A 12977-nucleotide genomic window follows, 5' to 3' on the forward strand; every position below is an offset into this window, starting at 1 on the left:
GACTGTGAATTTATCTGAACATCATTACAATTCTTAATGTCGGAGAAATAATTGACAGAAAGAAATATGAATATTCTGTTCCTGAAAAGACTTGAACGTGTAAAAAGGTAATATCTTCCAACCGTCATTAGGCACTATAATGCAGAAACAGTATTAGCACTGGTTGCACAGTTACCATGCATCCTGAATGCACCAGCCACATACCGGTATCTGCATGACACACGTATAACATAACCCTTGCTGTACTATTGTTGGTAGAAAACACCAGATTGATAGCTAGAACTTGTTATTAAGAGTATGGTAGTCAATACTACTTGAAAAAATACAGAAAAAATGCAAAAAATGGCAGTTGGGGTATGGGTAAAAGGCAAGGAAATTTTATGCCTAAATATGGGCAAAAGGTTAGTATCATGTGGAAGATTAGGTTTTACACTAAAATTATCATTATAATCCATTTCCTTGACCCCCAAAACATGGGGTTAGACACCAAAACCATCACAATTGACCAAAAAATAGCCGAGTTATAACCAGAAATGTCTTTTTAAAGCCGAAACGGCGACCAGCTTTTCGGCCGGGGCACCCTGGATTTCGCATTTTTTGTTCTTTTTTTTTTCTTCAAAAATGGTGTCAGTAGGCACAAAGTCATCAAACTAAGGTGTGATGAGCATGTTCTGAAAATGTCATCCTCTTTAGCCCATCTCTAAGAGATATCAAGGGATGACGACTGTAATATTTAGCCTGTTATTTAGAGAGTTCCTTAGTTGTTTCTTTAATCAGTCAGAATAAGCACACGATCTTGGCAGTAATTTGTTGTATTACAATCAAGACGAGTTTGAACAATGCAAATGCTTTAGCGATATCGATTGCATCGGATGCCCAAGGGAAGAAACGGACACTGATCAAAAAGTATATGTGCACATTTTGTTAACACGCAGGTGATAGGCTGATATGTTTTTATTCTTCTAGGTCTTGGGTGCAAGTAAGGAAGTTTGCTGAGGTAGTACATCTACCTCCGGGGTTTCTCGAGAGGGGTAACTATAGAGCATAGCAACAGCATCATCTCTGTGTGGATTGGTTGGTGCTGCATAGCTAGGCACTAGTCTCTGCGTTCAAACTGTACTAATTTCAAACATTTGGCATCTCCCTTTTTGTAGAAAAGTAAAGTTTCTCTTTTTGACACAGATTTTTTCATTTATCAACTACCACTGAAACTTAATTAATAAGCCATTGTCTTTTTAGGATTATCATGGCAATTATTTGATACGTTGTTCACACAATATACTTGTCCTATTTGAGTAATAATGGAAATACGTCTTGTATGGGCGTGTTTGACTTGCCATATCTTATATCTTACATTCAACTTTACTACATGTGTAATCATAGCAACACATCTTATAAACACAAACATTACTGATACTTGTAAAGTGAGTAACACTTCACTTCAATATTGAGATATCACGGCTTTGTATGACACATTACAACGCACTCTTATAACGACGTAAGTTCAATCTCGCTCTTCACACTTGGAGGAATACTTCTGATTGTTTTGTAAACTGTACTTTTGTTCACTTTTAGAAATGTGTTATTTTTGTCTTTGAAGAAACGTTAATCATTGTTTCTCTTATAATAACCGACAAAGCTGTTACTTTTGATAAGTTAGATGAAACACTTTTATTGCACTCAAAATGTAACCAACTCTACTCTCCAGATGAATAGTTCAACATCTAAACATTATCACAATCCCGTGATCATTGTCATTTCATTTCCCGTCAAATTCCGGTATCTATCCTATAAAATAGATAAGTTTTTACACTGGTCCATATTTTTGACCTGATCTTGTGATACGATATTATGTTGAGTCATCTAGCTTTGTTGCATTAAGGATTGTTTTCCGCTGTACCTCTTCTGATGTCAATTCTGTTTTGACAGGAGCATTTTTCCTTCACATTCAACTATGCAACTTCTTAGAAACTTTGTCTTTGAAACAACAACGCTTTTCGCTTCGATCAAAGTAATTTTACTGCACTTTTGTTTCTTGGTCAGCTTTGTTTGCACATTCTTTATTACTTTTGGTTTCAGCAGCTGACTAGCTGTTGGCAGGGTGGTCCTTGTCCTCCTCTGCATCAACAATTGTGCAGGACTAGCATCTAGCCCATCGATCGGTGTGTTCCGATAGTCAAGAAATGCCAAACCTGGATCTGTTCCATCTCTCATTGCCTTTATCATTAGACATTGCGATTTGTACTGTCTCTTCAACTTTCCCATTGCTATGTAGAAAGTGATGAAGACGTGACATGCTTGAATTGGTACTGACAAGCAAACTCTTTGAACTGGTCACTTGTAAACTGTGTACCATTATCTGATACCACAATCTCCGGTATACCATTACGTGCAAAAGTGTTGTTTGCATACTAACTTCAATTACTCTTACGCTAGACATTTTTTTTTTGTTTTTGTTTTCCATGTTCAAACGTTATCAAATAAAACTGTGTGAAACAAAACTCAATTTTCAATTAATTGAAACTCGAATCATCCCATCTTTGTGGTTGAGAGATTTGTGTTGGTCGTGCGGGTGTGCTTTCCCAGGGCTGTTGGAAGATATTACCTTTTTACACGTTCAAGTCTTTTCAGGCACAGAATATTCATATTTTTTTCTGTCAATTATTTCTCCGACATTAAGAATTGTAATGACGTTCAGATAAATTCACAGTCAACATAACAAACGAAAATTGCACAATAAAGTATTACTGACAGTGACATATATGATAGTAACTATCATAAGAATCTAAGATGAAAATCATAACCCCATTAAAAGGGTATTTCTAACAACATAAATTATTCCTTTGTAGAGGGAGACAAACTGAAGAAACTCAAAAATTTGAGCCTTCACCCCTCTGAATAATATCTTTCTTTCATTTAACATATTCCTTATCATAATCATGAATTGCAAAAAGAAAAGGAAAATCATCAAAGAATGGACTTCTTAAAATATTATAAAATAATGAAGAATAACAGGTACATGCTAAGGAATGAACTCTCCCCTCAAAAGCGTGTTTCCGTCAATGTGTTTATCTCTTGACCAACTTTCAGTGATAAAATGGACCTGCTTTTCTACTTTTTTCGACATTACATGTAGCGTGTACAAAAATAAAAACTTTGTGCTGAGATTTCAAAAACTTTGTTATAAAGATGGACGTGTCTTAGGTAACGTTAACTTTAATTTAAATTCTGTATAAAAAGAATACTGTTTTTACACAGATGAATTCAATTTCAATTTCTAGGACACGAATAAGAAACATCTCTGTTCAGTTATGGGATTGTCCCCCAGGAGACGTCCCCGGGGAAGTTGTCAGGTGGGAGTTGTCCTCCGGGGGAGTTGTCCCCCGGGGGAGTTGTCCCCCGGGGGAGTTGTCCCCCGGGGGAGTTGTCCCCCGGGGGAGTTGTCCCCCGGGGGAGTTGCCCCCGGGGGGAGTGGTCCTCCGGGGGAGTGGTCCCTCGGGGGAGTTGTCCCCCGGGGGAGTTGTCCTCCGGGGGAGTAGTCCCCCGGGGGAGTAGTCCCCCGGGGGAGTTGTCCCCCGGGGGAGACGTCCTCCGGGGGAGTAGTCCTCCGGGGGAGACGTCCTCCGGGGGAGTGGTCCTCCGGGGGAACTGTCAGGTGGGAGTAGTCCCCGGGGGACTAGTCCTCCGGGGGAGTTGTCCTGATACGTCTTAAAATATTATAAAATAATGAAGAATAACAGGTACATGCTAAGGAATGAACTCTCCCCTCAAAAGCGTGTATCCGTCAATGTGTTTATCTCTTGACCAATTTTCAGTGATAAAATGGACCTGCGTTTCTACTTTTTTCGACATTACATGTAGCGTGTACAATGGTAAAAACTTTGTGCTGAGATTTCAAAAACTTTGTTATAAAGATGGACGTGTCTTCGGTAACGCCAACTTTAATTTAAATTTTATTTAAAAAGAATACTGCTTTTACACAGATGAATTTAATTCTAATTTCTAGGACACACACACACAAAAAAAAAATCTCTGTTCAGTATGGGATTGTCCCCCAGGAGACGTCCCCGGGGCAGTTGTCCTCCGGGGGAGTTGACCTCCGGGGGAGTTGTCCTCCGGGGGAGTTGTCCCCCGGGGGAGTTGTCCTCCGGGGGAGTTGTCCCACGGGGGAGTTGTCCCCCGGGGGAGTGGTCCTCCGGGGGAGTGGTCCCCCGGGGGAGTTGTCCTCCGGGGGAGTTGTCCCCCGGGGGAGTTGTCCTCGGGGGAGTTGTCCCCCGGGGCAGTTGTCCCCCGGGGCAGTTGTCCCCCGGGGGAGTCGTCCTCCGGGGGAGTCGTCCTCCGGGGGAGACATCCTCCGGGGGAGTAGTCCTCCGGGGGAGTAGTCCTCCGGGGGAGTTGTCAGGTGGGAGTAGTCCCCGGGGGAGTTGTCCTCCGGGGGACAAGTCCTAGACCCCCATGGAACTTGTCACTTCTCCTCCTCCTGTTCCTTCTCCTCACTCTACATTTGCCAGCTCTATTAAACAAGGGCAGCTAGAATACTAACTGTTTAAATGCGCATGATGTCACTGTCTTCACAACTAAAGCTACTACCGATTCCTAACTAGTAGTAAAGTATAGTACTACAACTATCACTGTTATTATAATCATGATTATTACTTTGTTTCCGTATAGTCATCGTGTTCAAAGTAGCCCTATGTATACTGCAAATGTGAGTATAACTACAGCTATCGACTTGCTCGTTTGCTTCTTTGTTTCTTCGTTCGTTTGTTTGTTTGTTTTTTCTTCTACTCCATCACTTGTACCTCTACTCTTACTCGTCCTACTACTATTACTACTACTACTACTACTAGACAAATAATACCTGCAACATCATAAAGTACTACTTTCAACACTGTTTTTCTAACATGACACTACCACCAAAGAGGTTGAAAGAGAGCCACGTCTATGCTTTTATACTCCTGCTAGTACTGCAGTCGACTAATGGTACTCCTTTTCTCCCTCTTGCCTGTACTGATATCACTGCGGTGATTGCTTCTACCAGCACTTTTACCAATTCTTTCACACCGTGGATCCTTCCAATATTGGTTTTTTTTTTCCTATGGACTACATTGCCGCTTAACTTCTTCTGCCGTTTCATATAATGCTTGTACTGTAACCTTTTGAGTACAGTATAACCAGTACTATTAGCAGTGGGGCAAAACGGTGCCACGACTATTATGATAACAACTTGCTCAACTGTAAACGTTCTTCCTTTTTAAAACATAACTGATAAACATTTTTACGCTGGATGTTTCTGTCCCCAGCTCACATTTTTGAATTATTTTGAAGCACTAAAGATGGGTTTTTGTTTCATAAACAAGTGGTAAATAATGCCTTTAAAAAGGTATTGCTTATCTTATAGGAGTAGTGATTTCAAAATGTTCAAGATGTCACGTGTGATGCATTAGGTCAGTTGTATCACAATACATCCTACCATTAAAAAAATGGCAACAAAGGCTAAAATATAACAAGATACATGTATCACCATTTTTCTCAATGAACCATAACTGTAGACGGTTTGTTCTACAACAATTTTACTATGATTGCTCTTATTTTGTATATCTAACAATACTTAAACATTGATTATAATGATTAACATTTTCTTATTGGTTGTTTTTATCCCAAACTCACATTTTAGAACTATTTAAACAAAAACGTATAACCCTTTCCCATCTGGCCCAGGTCTGGTGGTGAATCCCTTGGTAAAGAAGATGGAGACACGCCCAATCGCCATGGTAGGCGGCCTGGCGTCGGGTGTCTGCATCGTATGCACCGCCTTCTGCCAATCCCTCGCTGCCTCGTCATTCTTCTTTGTCTCAGCAGGTATGTTGATACATCACACGTTGTTACGTCACTGATAGCTTTTGAATCACGCAAAAAAAAAAGCGCTTTAATACATCAAGTTGAAGAAACCACATAACTGTACTGTATCTCAGTATATTAATGCTTTCCTATTCACTGTCGGTGTTTCTTATTAATGAAAAGTGAGAAAAGTCTATCATTTGAGCCCTTTGTTGCTCATATGATTAGAATTATTTGTTTCGGTTGTGCCATTTTCAAAAGTCTCTCAAATGTTTGATGTATAATCAATTTTTAATTTGGCAACACACTTCGGGAGATTGAATTCCTGCTTTTCTATATCTTATCAGTATTTCTATATCCATTTATGTCTGATTTTTTTTTCCAGGTCTAATAAATTAAGCAATTCCATCCAATGAACTTTTTTTGATGAAAGACATGCAGTCATATTCAGAGGTACTAATTAAATGATGGCAAGATGATAATGTTATAATGTTACGTGCAGGACTCGGTGGATGAACAGGGTACCGTTTCATGAAAGTTGTCAGCGCTGACAAGTTGTCAGTCTCTGACAATTACCATGGTAACAGTCAGTGACCAGAGCATCTCAGCCTATCAAAACTAAGGATTTTGCTGAAATTGTCAGAGACTGACAACTTGTCAGCGCTGACTAAATTGATGAAACATCCCCAGGTGCACCTGGAAATCAGGATCTGTAATTTAAGAGGACTGCTCTTTGCAGATACAAGGAAAATACTTAATATGTGCGCACAAATCTATAGAAGCAGGTTATATCTTTTCCTGTATAGGCTTGTTAAAGGGGAAGGGGGAATTGTTTGTTGTTCAAAACTGGTGCACAAAAGAATTTCGTATGATCTCATTACCTGAACTTCGATATGGGTGTATCGTGTTCAAGGGTCGATGGCGCGGGACTTCACAAAAGGTATAATCTGTGGATCTACCATAACTTTTGTGCTTGAGGTCAGAGCCCGATCGGATGTTGACAGTTCTGTGTAATGCGTTATGTATGATGTGTGCTGTTAATGTCCTTGCGATGATCGTTGGAGATAGGATCGCTTTAAAGTATAAACCCCGACAATGTTAAACCTATAAAACTAGCAATAAAAAGATAATGATTATCAGGATCACTGCTTTTCTTTCCTATGAAAACAAGAAGAAAAATATTGCTTATTCTTTGGCTTAATGGGATGTTGCACGGTACTTGCCAATGACACAACACGGCAATATCAAAGTGAACACGTACTATGTACATGTCTTTAAATAGTTGCCGTTTTGTGTGATTCTCATGTCAATAATTTTCACCCCTTCAATTGTCTTAATCATTATTCTTACATGTTGTTTTGCATGCCATTGTCATGAAAACAACTTGTGCACCTCACGTGCTTTTTTCATTGTTCAACTTTGTATCAGCAAATGCTTCAAATTTAGGGGCAACTTGACGCGTTGGCTTTGAAACGGTTTCCCTATCCGGTTAACATAACAATCTTGTTTTAGTGTTGGCATAGTGCTTGCGTTTTTGTTTTTGCTTTGTTTTTGTTTTGTTTTAGACAACATAATCGTCGAATCACAGTCTTTTTTTCCGACCGTCAACAAGCGATGTGTTTTTGAAATCTCCCCGCGTTGTTTGGTATTTAATCAAATCGATGGACACCCTATACATCAGCTGTTATATAATTCTTTCTAGAGGATTCGTTTTGAGTCGAAACTGGATATTCCTGATGCACCTATCTTCTTTATCTCACACTCCCTACGTATTAGATAAGCACACATTATGAGTAGCTCGTCTCGAGGTTGACTTAGATAAGGTTGACTGAATATTCCTTTTTGGCGTCTTGGAATTAAGTAATACATGTTAAACACCGTTGGTCTGCTCCCATTTTTTTTCAGGTCTCTTCGCTGCCACCAGTAACCTGGGAACGGCGATCACGCTGCAGCAGCACTACCTGGAGAAGTTTGGTGCCATGAACTCCCTGGCTTTAATAGGCATCGCAGCCGGGTCCACTTTGCTGCCCTTAGTCACGGCAGAGCTCTACCAACAGTATGGTCTCCACGGAACCCTTCTACTGCTCGGCGGCCTCCTTCTCAACGAGCTTCCCATCGGAGCAGTCCTCCGACCTCCACGTGTGGCACACCAACCCAGAGCTGAGCGGAGGGACTCCAGTCTTGAGCGCACATACGAACTCACTGATGGCTCTGCCGTCACGAACTGCCAGAGTCACGCGTCAGACGGTTTCGTAAAGCCGGAGCACAGTCGTCAAGAAGCAATATCAAAATGTTCGGAGATGAAGGAAACCGACAGCGTGACAGTCTCAGTGAATAATGGCGAGTTTGTAAAAGAGGAAGCAGTAAAATCATATTTGTCAGACTTCCTGAGTGTTTTCACCGACCAATTTGACTTAAGGGTTTTCCGCGAAGAGAAACATTTTACGTTCATTTTGCTACCCTTTCTAATTCTGTCTTCCATCACCAACTATGGCTGGGTTCTCTTTGTTACGTCGTACGCCATCTCAGTAGGCGTGGAATCTTTCGCGGCTGCCTACCTCGCTGCTGCAGGGGCCATGGGAGGTATAGTATCCTGCATGATACAAGGTCTCGTCTTTCAAAAGCGCCCTCTATGGAGCCCCCACCTCATGGCTGCGTTTAGTCTTTGTGGGTCTTTGACATTGTTCATCCAGACTCTGCAGTCAACACTCCCTTACCTGCTTATATGTTCATTTTTCATTGGAGGGAGTCTCTACGGTACCTCCGTGGTCGTCGATGCGGTGGTAGCGGTCATCGTGTCCCCGGAGAACTTTCAAGGAGCCATTGCTTTCACCTTTGCCCTGGAAGGAATAGGGACACTCATTGCAGGCCCCTTTTCAGGTAAAAATTACATTGTGGATCAGTACCGGAAGATATACATATACCTGGGGAACATTTCCCTCGGGAAACTCTCACCTCGATTGCTTGCCCAGAACGATGTTGTCTTGTAATCTGTCTAAAATGTTCATTTTTATTGAAAGTACACATTCCCTCTACTTGCTGCTGACATAATTATGTTTGAAGTAATATCATTCCCCCTGCTTTCTGACGTTACATAGTGTCGTAGCCTTCTCATCCAGCAATTACTGCACCAAAACTTTGAAAATTCATATCTTTTGTTGAACGGATTATTGTCTGATTTTCTTCCAACTTCTCTGATGTATTCATATAACTGCTGCATTTTCTCAATTAATTCACATTTATATTTGAGTTTCATTTTCCTTTCACCGTTTAACCCACCCATTTACACGTTAGGCAAAAAAAAAAAAGAAAGAAAATATGTAAGCAACCTACTGTTGACATTGCAGTTGTGCCATACTCGTTTACCCAATGAGGTAGACACTGTCGTATCAAATCTTGTATAAATACAAGTGTAATGCTAGTTTGACCATGTCTTTTGTTTGTAGTAGAGATTAAAGAGAATCCTGCCTTTGTCCGGCGACACCTGTGAATAATTTCCGGACCAGCTGTAAAATATTCTCACCCTCTTCCCCTTGACACACCCACAGGGTTCCTCTTTGACGTCACGCAGAGTTTCGAGACGGTCTTCATGGTTCTCGGTGGCATCATGCTGGTCACCCTCAGCCTGGCGTGTGGCCTCATTCTGGCCAGACGGCTGGACACCGGCCGACAACGGGCGAGTCCGGTCAACGGTGATGTGGTCACTTCCGATCCAGACGATTCACCGTGCTCCGTGTCTGCTGCAAAGCTGTGACTTTGCCTCAAAAGAGCCGGTAGCGTGGGGATCCATGGGTGGTCCAATTCATTCACTGCGCACCGGGGTACATTCGAAAACCACGGACAGCACCGGTCAGCGAATATGTGTATCGAAGCGTAGGCTCACCGGTAACGGTCGACTCCGGTCGAGATGCTGCGGCTGTGTGTGTACTTTTATATAGAGATCAGTCTGTCAGTGATAAAGCTATACACAATTTGTAACGAGGATTCGATTATATCCGAGCCGGACCAGCCTTCCCACTCCATACATCTCCACACTACCGGTTTTTTAAAGAAAGAAAGAACGAAGAAAAAAGATTATAATAGAGAGAAAATGAAGGGAAGAAAAAAAAATCGCCACCTGAAATAATTGTATCATTATTCTGCAATGGCTGGAAATATTATTTCGAATCTTCTCCTGTATTGTTTTGTTATCGCGTTGAAATCTTGCCTTGGAAGTTCAATTCAGTTCAGTTCAGTTTACTTCAGTTAAAAAAAAAAATGATAATAAAATCATGATAACGCTAGAATCAACTTTACAGTATCTCTCTCCGTTTTATGGAGCAAAACATGTCTCTTAACTGTCTGTAACTCGTGCTAGACATGGTTGGTGGAAGTATGTTTCTGAATTTGTCAGAGCTGTATATATTTTCCTGCCCAAACTTTCAAGGAGTGCCCTTCTGCGACAACGAAGGAATTTTATGTTTATTATAAACACAATGAGCATAGTTATAACCTGTGAACTTTTTAACCATGGGTAATCATTCGAAGGGCAGAATTCAATTTTGTTTCTTTCGCTGAAGTTCCATATGGAAAGTAGTGCCAAATGCAACAAATTCTCGACAAATGTCTCCGAACTTGTCTAGAACGATCGCTGACCGGGAATGTCAGTGATAGAATAAGAGGCTTGCAGAACGCAATCATAATCGGGTACTGGAAAAGCTGTTATTTTTGCGTACAAGTATTTCGCGAATGAGGAGGTCAGAGACATTTTCGCGGGATGTTGTTTTCGCGAATTGACACAACGGTGTCGTAAATGCAGTATTACCTTTGTGCAACGCGACATTTTCGCGTGTTGTTAAATTCGCGATCCGACTGTGGTTCGCGGAATTCGCGAAAATTAGACCCTCACGAAAATAACAGCTTATACAGATAACTATAAAACAAATAGGAAGCAACTGCAGAGTGCACCATTTTGTAAAAATGCACATTGGAACTACGTGTACAAAGCGCATAATTGCATAATGTATCGGTCAATTACAATGTATACGTATTTATATACATATTTTCCTCACATAATTCTTGTCGCTGCTGATACGGGTCCATTATTGAAAGTTCATTTCCATCAAATACTCGACTAATAGATGATGCACAAAATGACAGATTATTTTCGACGTGTTTTATGGATTTTATGTGTTTTAAGGATGAGCAGAAAAAGAAAAGAATATTGTCTTCTTGAACATGTCGAATCCTATAGACCAAGTGTGGGATTTTCAACACCTCATTGAGAATCATTTAGCTTATACCTCATTATCCCGTTATTTTGTTCTTTCGCGTTTGCATCAGTATGTTCGATTAATTCTACAACTGTGTCTGAATCTGATGGGAACGTGAAAATACTCTCGTTACAACGAAGTCCTCAAGACCGGCGGTTTTTAATTTCTTTCACTATATCGACATTTCTTTATGGCCGAACAAATAAAATTATAGAGATGAATAAATGATCATTTTGGGGACTTGAATTTAACTTTTTTGCATGCGAGATTTGGCTATGACAGTATGCGATATAACGGGAGTGCACTGTATCCGGCAAATATTTCAGGGATTTCTCGAGATTTGCTTGCAATAAAAAGCTGTAGTAAATACCCAGTGACTAAGGTTTGCCAGACCATATACCAATACATGTTTTTAATGAAGCTGAGTAAAACTTCTCTTGTCAGATCGGTGTCTTGTCGAAAGCCGCTGATTCACGGCGTACAAGGAACTGTCTTTGCTGTCGTTAAAATGATTTACGTGTAATCAACTGGATTTTTGTGAATGGAAACTATTGCGAGCCTTCCCTTGCTACCAGAAAAGTCAATTGTATGTGACTGTCTTGAATCATTAAAGACATCGCTTTTAGATTGTATGCAACATGATAGGGTTGGGACGAAAGTTTGCGAACCAAAGCTGTTAGACTAATCATTCAATCTATATTGATGATACAATTATTTGTATTACACTGTATTAGACACGTATGTTGCATTATACCTGTATATTGAGATAAATAGCATTGAATACAATTACGCATTTGACTTAAGTTGCGCCATACAACGCTTATTACCTATGTCGGATTTCCTTTCTTCGTTTTGTGCTGTAATTCTAGGTTCTGATCAATTGAATTCATTCAGTTCTGTAAAACCAAGAACACATAAGTAAGCAAGTAACGAACAATACAGTCAAATGGAAAAGGACTTTTCTCTTTAAAGCATATTTAACCCTTTCTCTGCCAATGAGTAGAATATGCACAACTCGCACGTGTAAACCTATACTATAAACAGGTAATATCATCGGCACGCAGAGAGTTAAAGAAGATACATATATTAACCCGAAGAGCTTAACTGAGAGGCAATCTCCTTATAAAATGTAGTTTGGAGACAAGGTCACATCAAATGTGGTTTTGTTTGTTTGTTTGTTTGTTTGTTTGCTTCATTTCCATCTGAGAAGATGGCTTGATAACCCATGTTCAGCTGCAATAGCTGGTCTTCCATGGGGTCCAGTTGGGTGTAAGACGGGACCACTTCACCGGGTTAAACACCCTGCTCTTTGCGATGAATGGATGTAGCGGGATCTTTTACGTGCATGAGTTGTGACTCTCTCACACAGGGGACCTTTATTTAATGTGCTATCCGAGGGACAGAGTGTTTTGCCTCTTACTAGAAGGGACGGTATGATTACACACAACACTACGCAGTAGGACCGGGAATCGAACCGGGGTCCTTTGGATAGTGAGGCAGACGCGCTACCGGCTGAGCTAACTCACCGCCCATGATTGTGAAATCTTCACATCTGAAATCTGAAATCTGCTCTGAAATCTGGTCTTAAAGGGGATGGCTAGTAACTGATCAGTGGGAATCAGTGGGAATGCTGGGGAATGATTGTTCCAATCCTTGTGGGATTCATTTAAGAGTACATTATATATCTATTGTTGTGTGAAAATTATTTGCTTCAGAATGGTCTCATATTCAAGTAATGTGCAATTAAATGTTTCCAGGTTAACATGCCTGTACAGTGACGGGGCATTAAAATGCACATTACTTGAATATGAGACCTGTCTGAAGCAAATAATTTTCACACAACAATAGATATATATTGTACTCTTAAATGGATCCCACAAGAAT

The 12977-nt window shown here is 40.6% G+C and overlaps 1 protein-coding gene across 1 annotated transcript in view; it reads left to right on the plus strand.

Moving 5' to 3' along the window:
• Positions 1–9902, plus strand: part of LOC140244318 (monocarboxylate transporter 13-like) — a 37947-nt gene extending 28045 nt beyond the window's left edge. Inside the window, exons 3-5 of the mRNA XM_072323962.1 lie at positions 5722–5862; positions 7747–8721; positions 9390–9902. Coding sequence (XP_072180063.1) covers positions 5722–5862; positions 7747–8721; positions 9390–9595 — 1322 coding nt within the window. The 3' untranslated portion in view covers positions 9596–9902. The remainder of the gene's footprint in view (positions 1–5721; positions 5863–7746; positions 8722–9389) is intronic.
• The last annotated feature ends 3075 nt before the right edge of the window (positions 9903–12977 follow it).

The sequence above is a fragment of the Diadema setosum genome, chromosome 21 (genome assembly GCF_964275005.1).
Source record: "Diadema setosum chromosome 21, eeDiaSeto1, whole genome shotgun sequence".
Taxonomy (NCBI): Eukaryota; Metazoa; Echinodermata; class Echinoidea; order Diadematoida; family Diadematidae; genus Diadema; species Diadema setosum.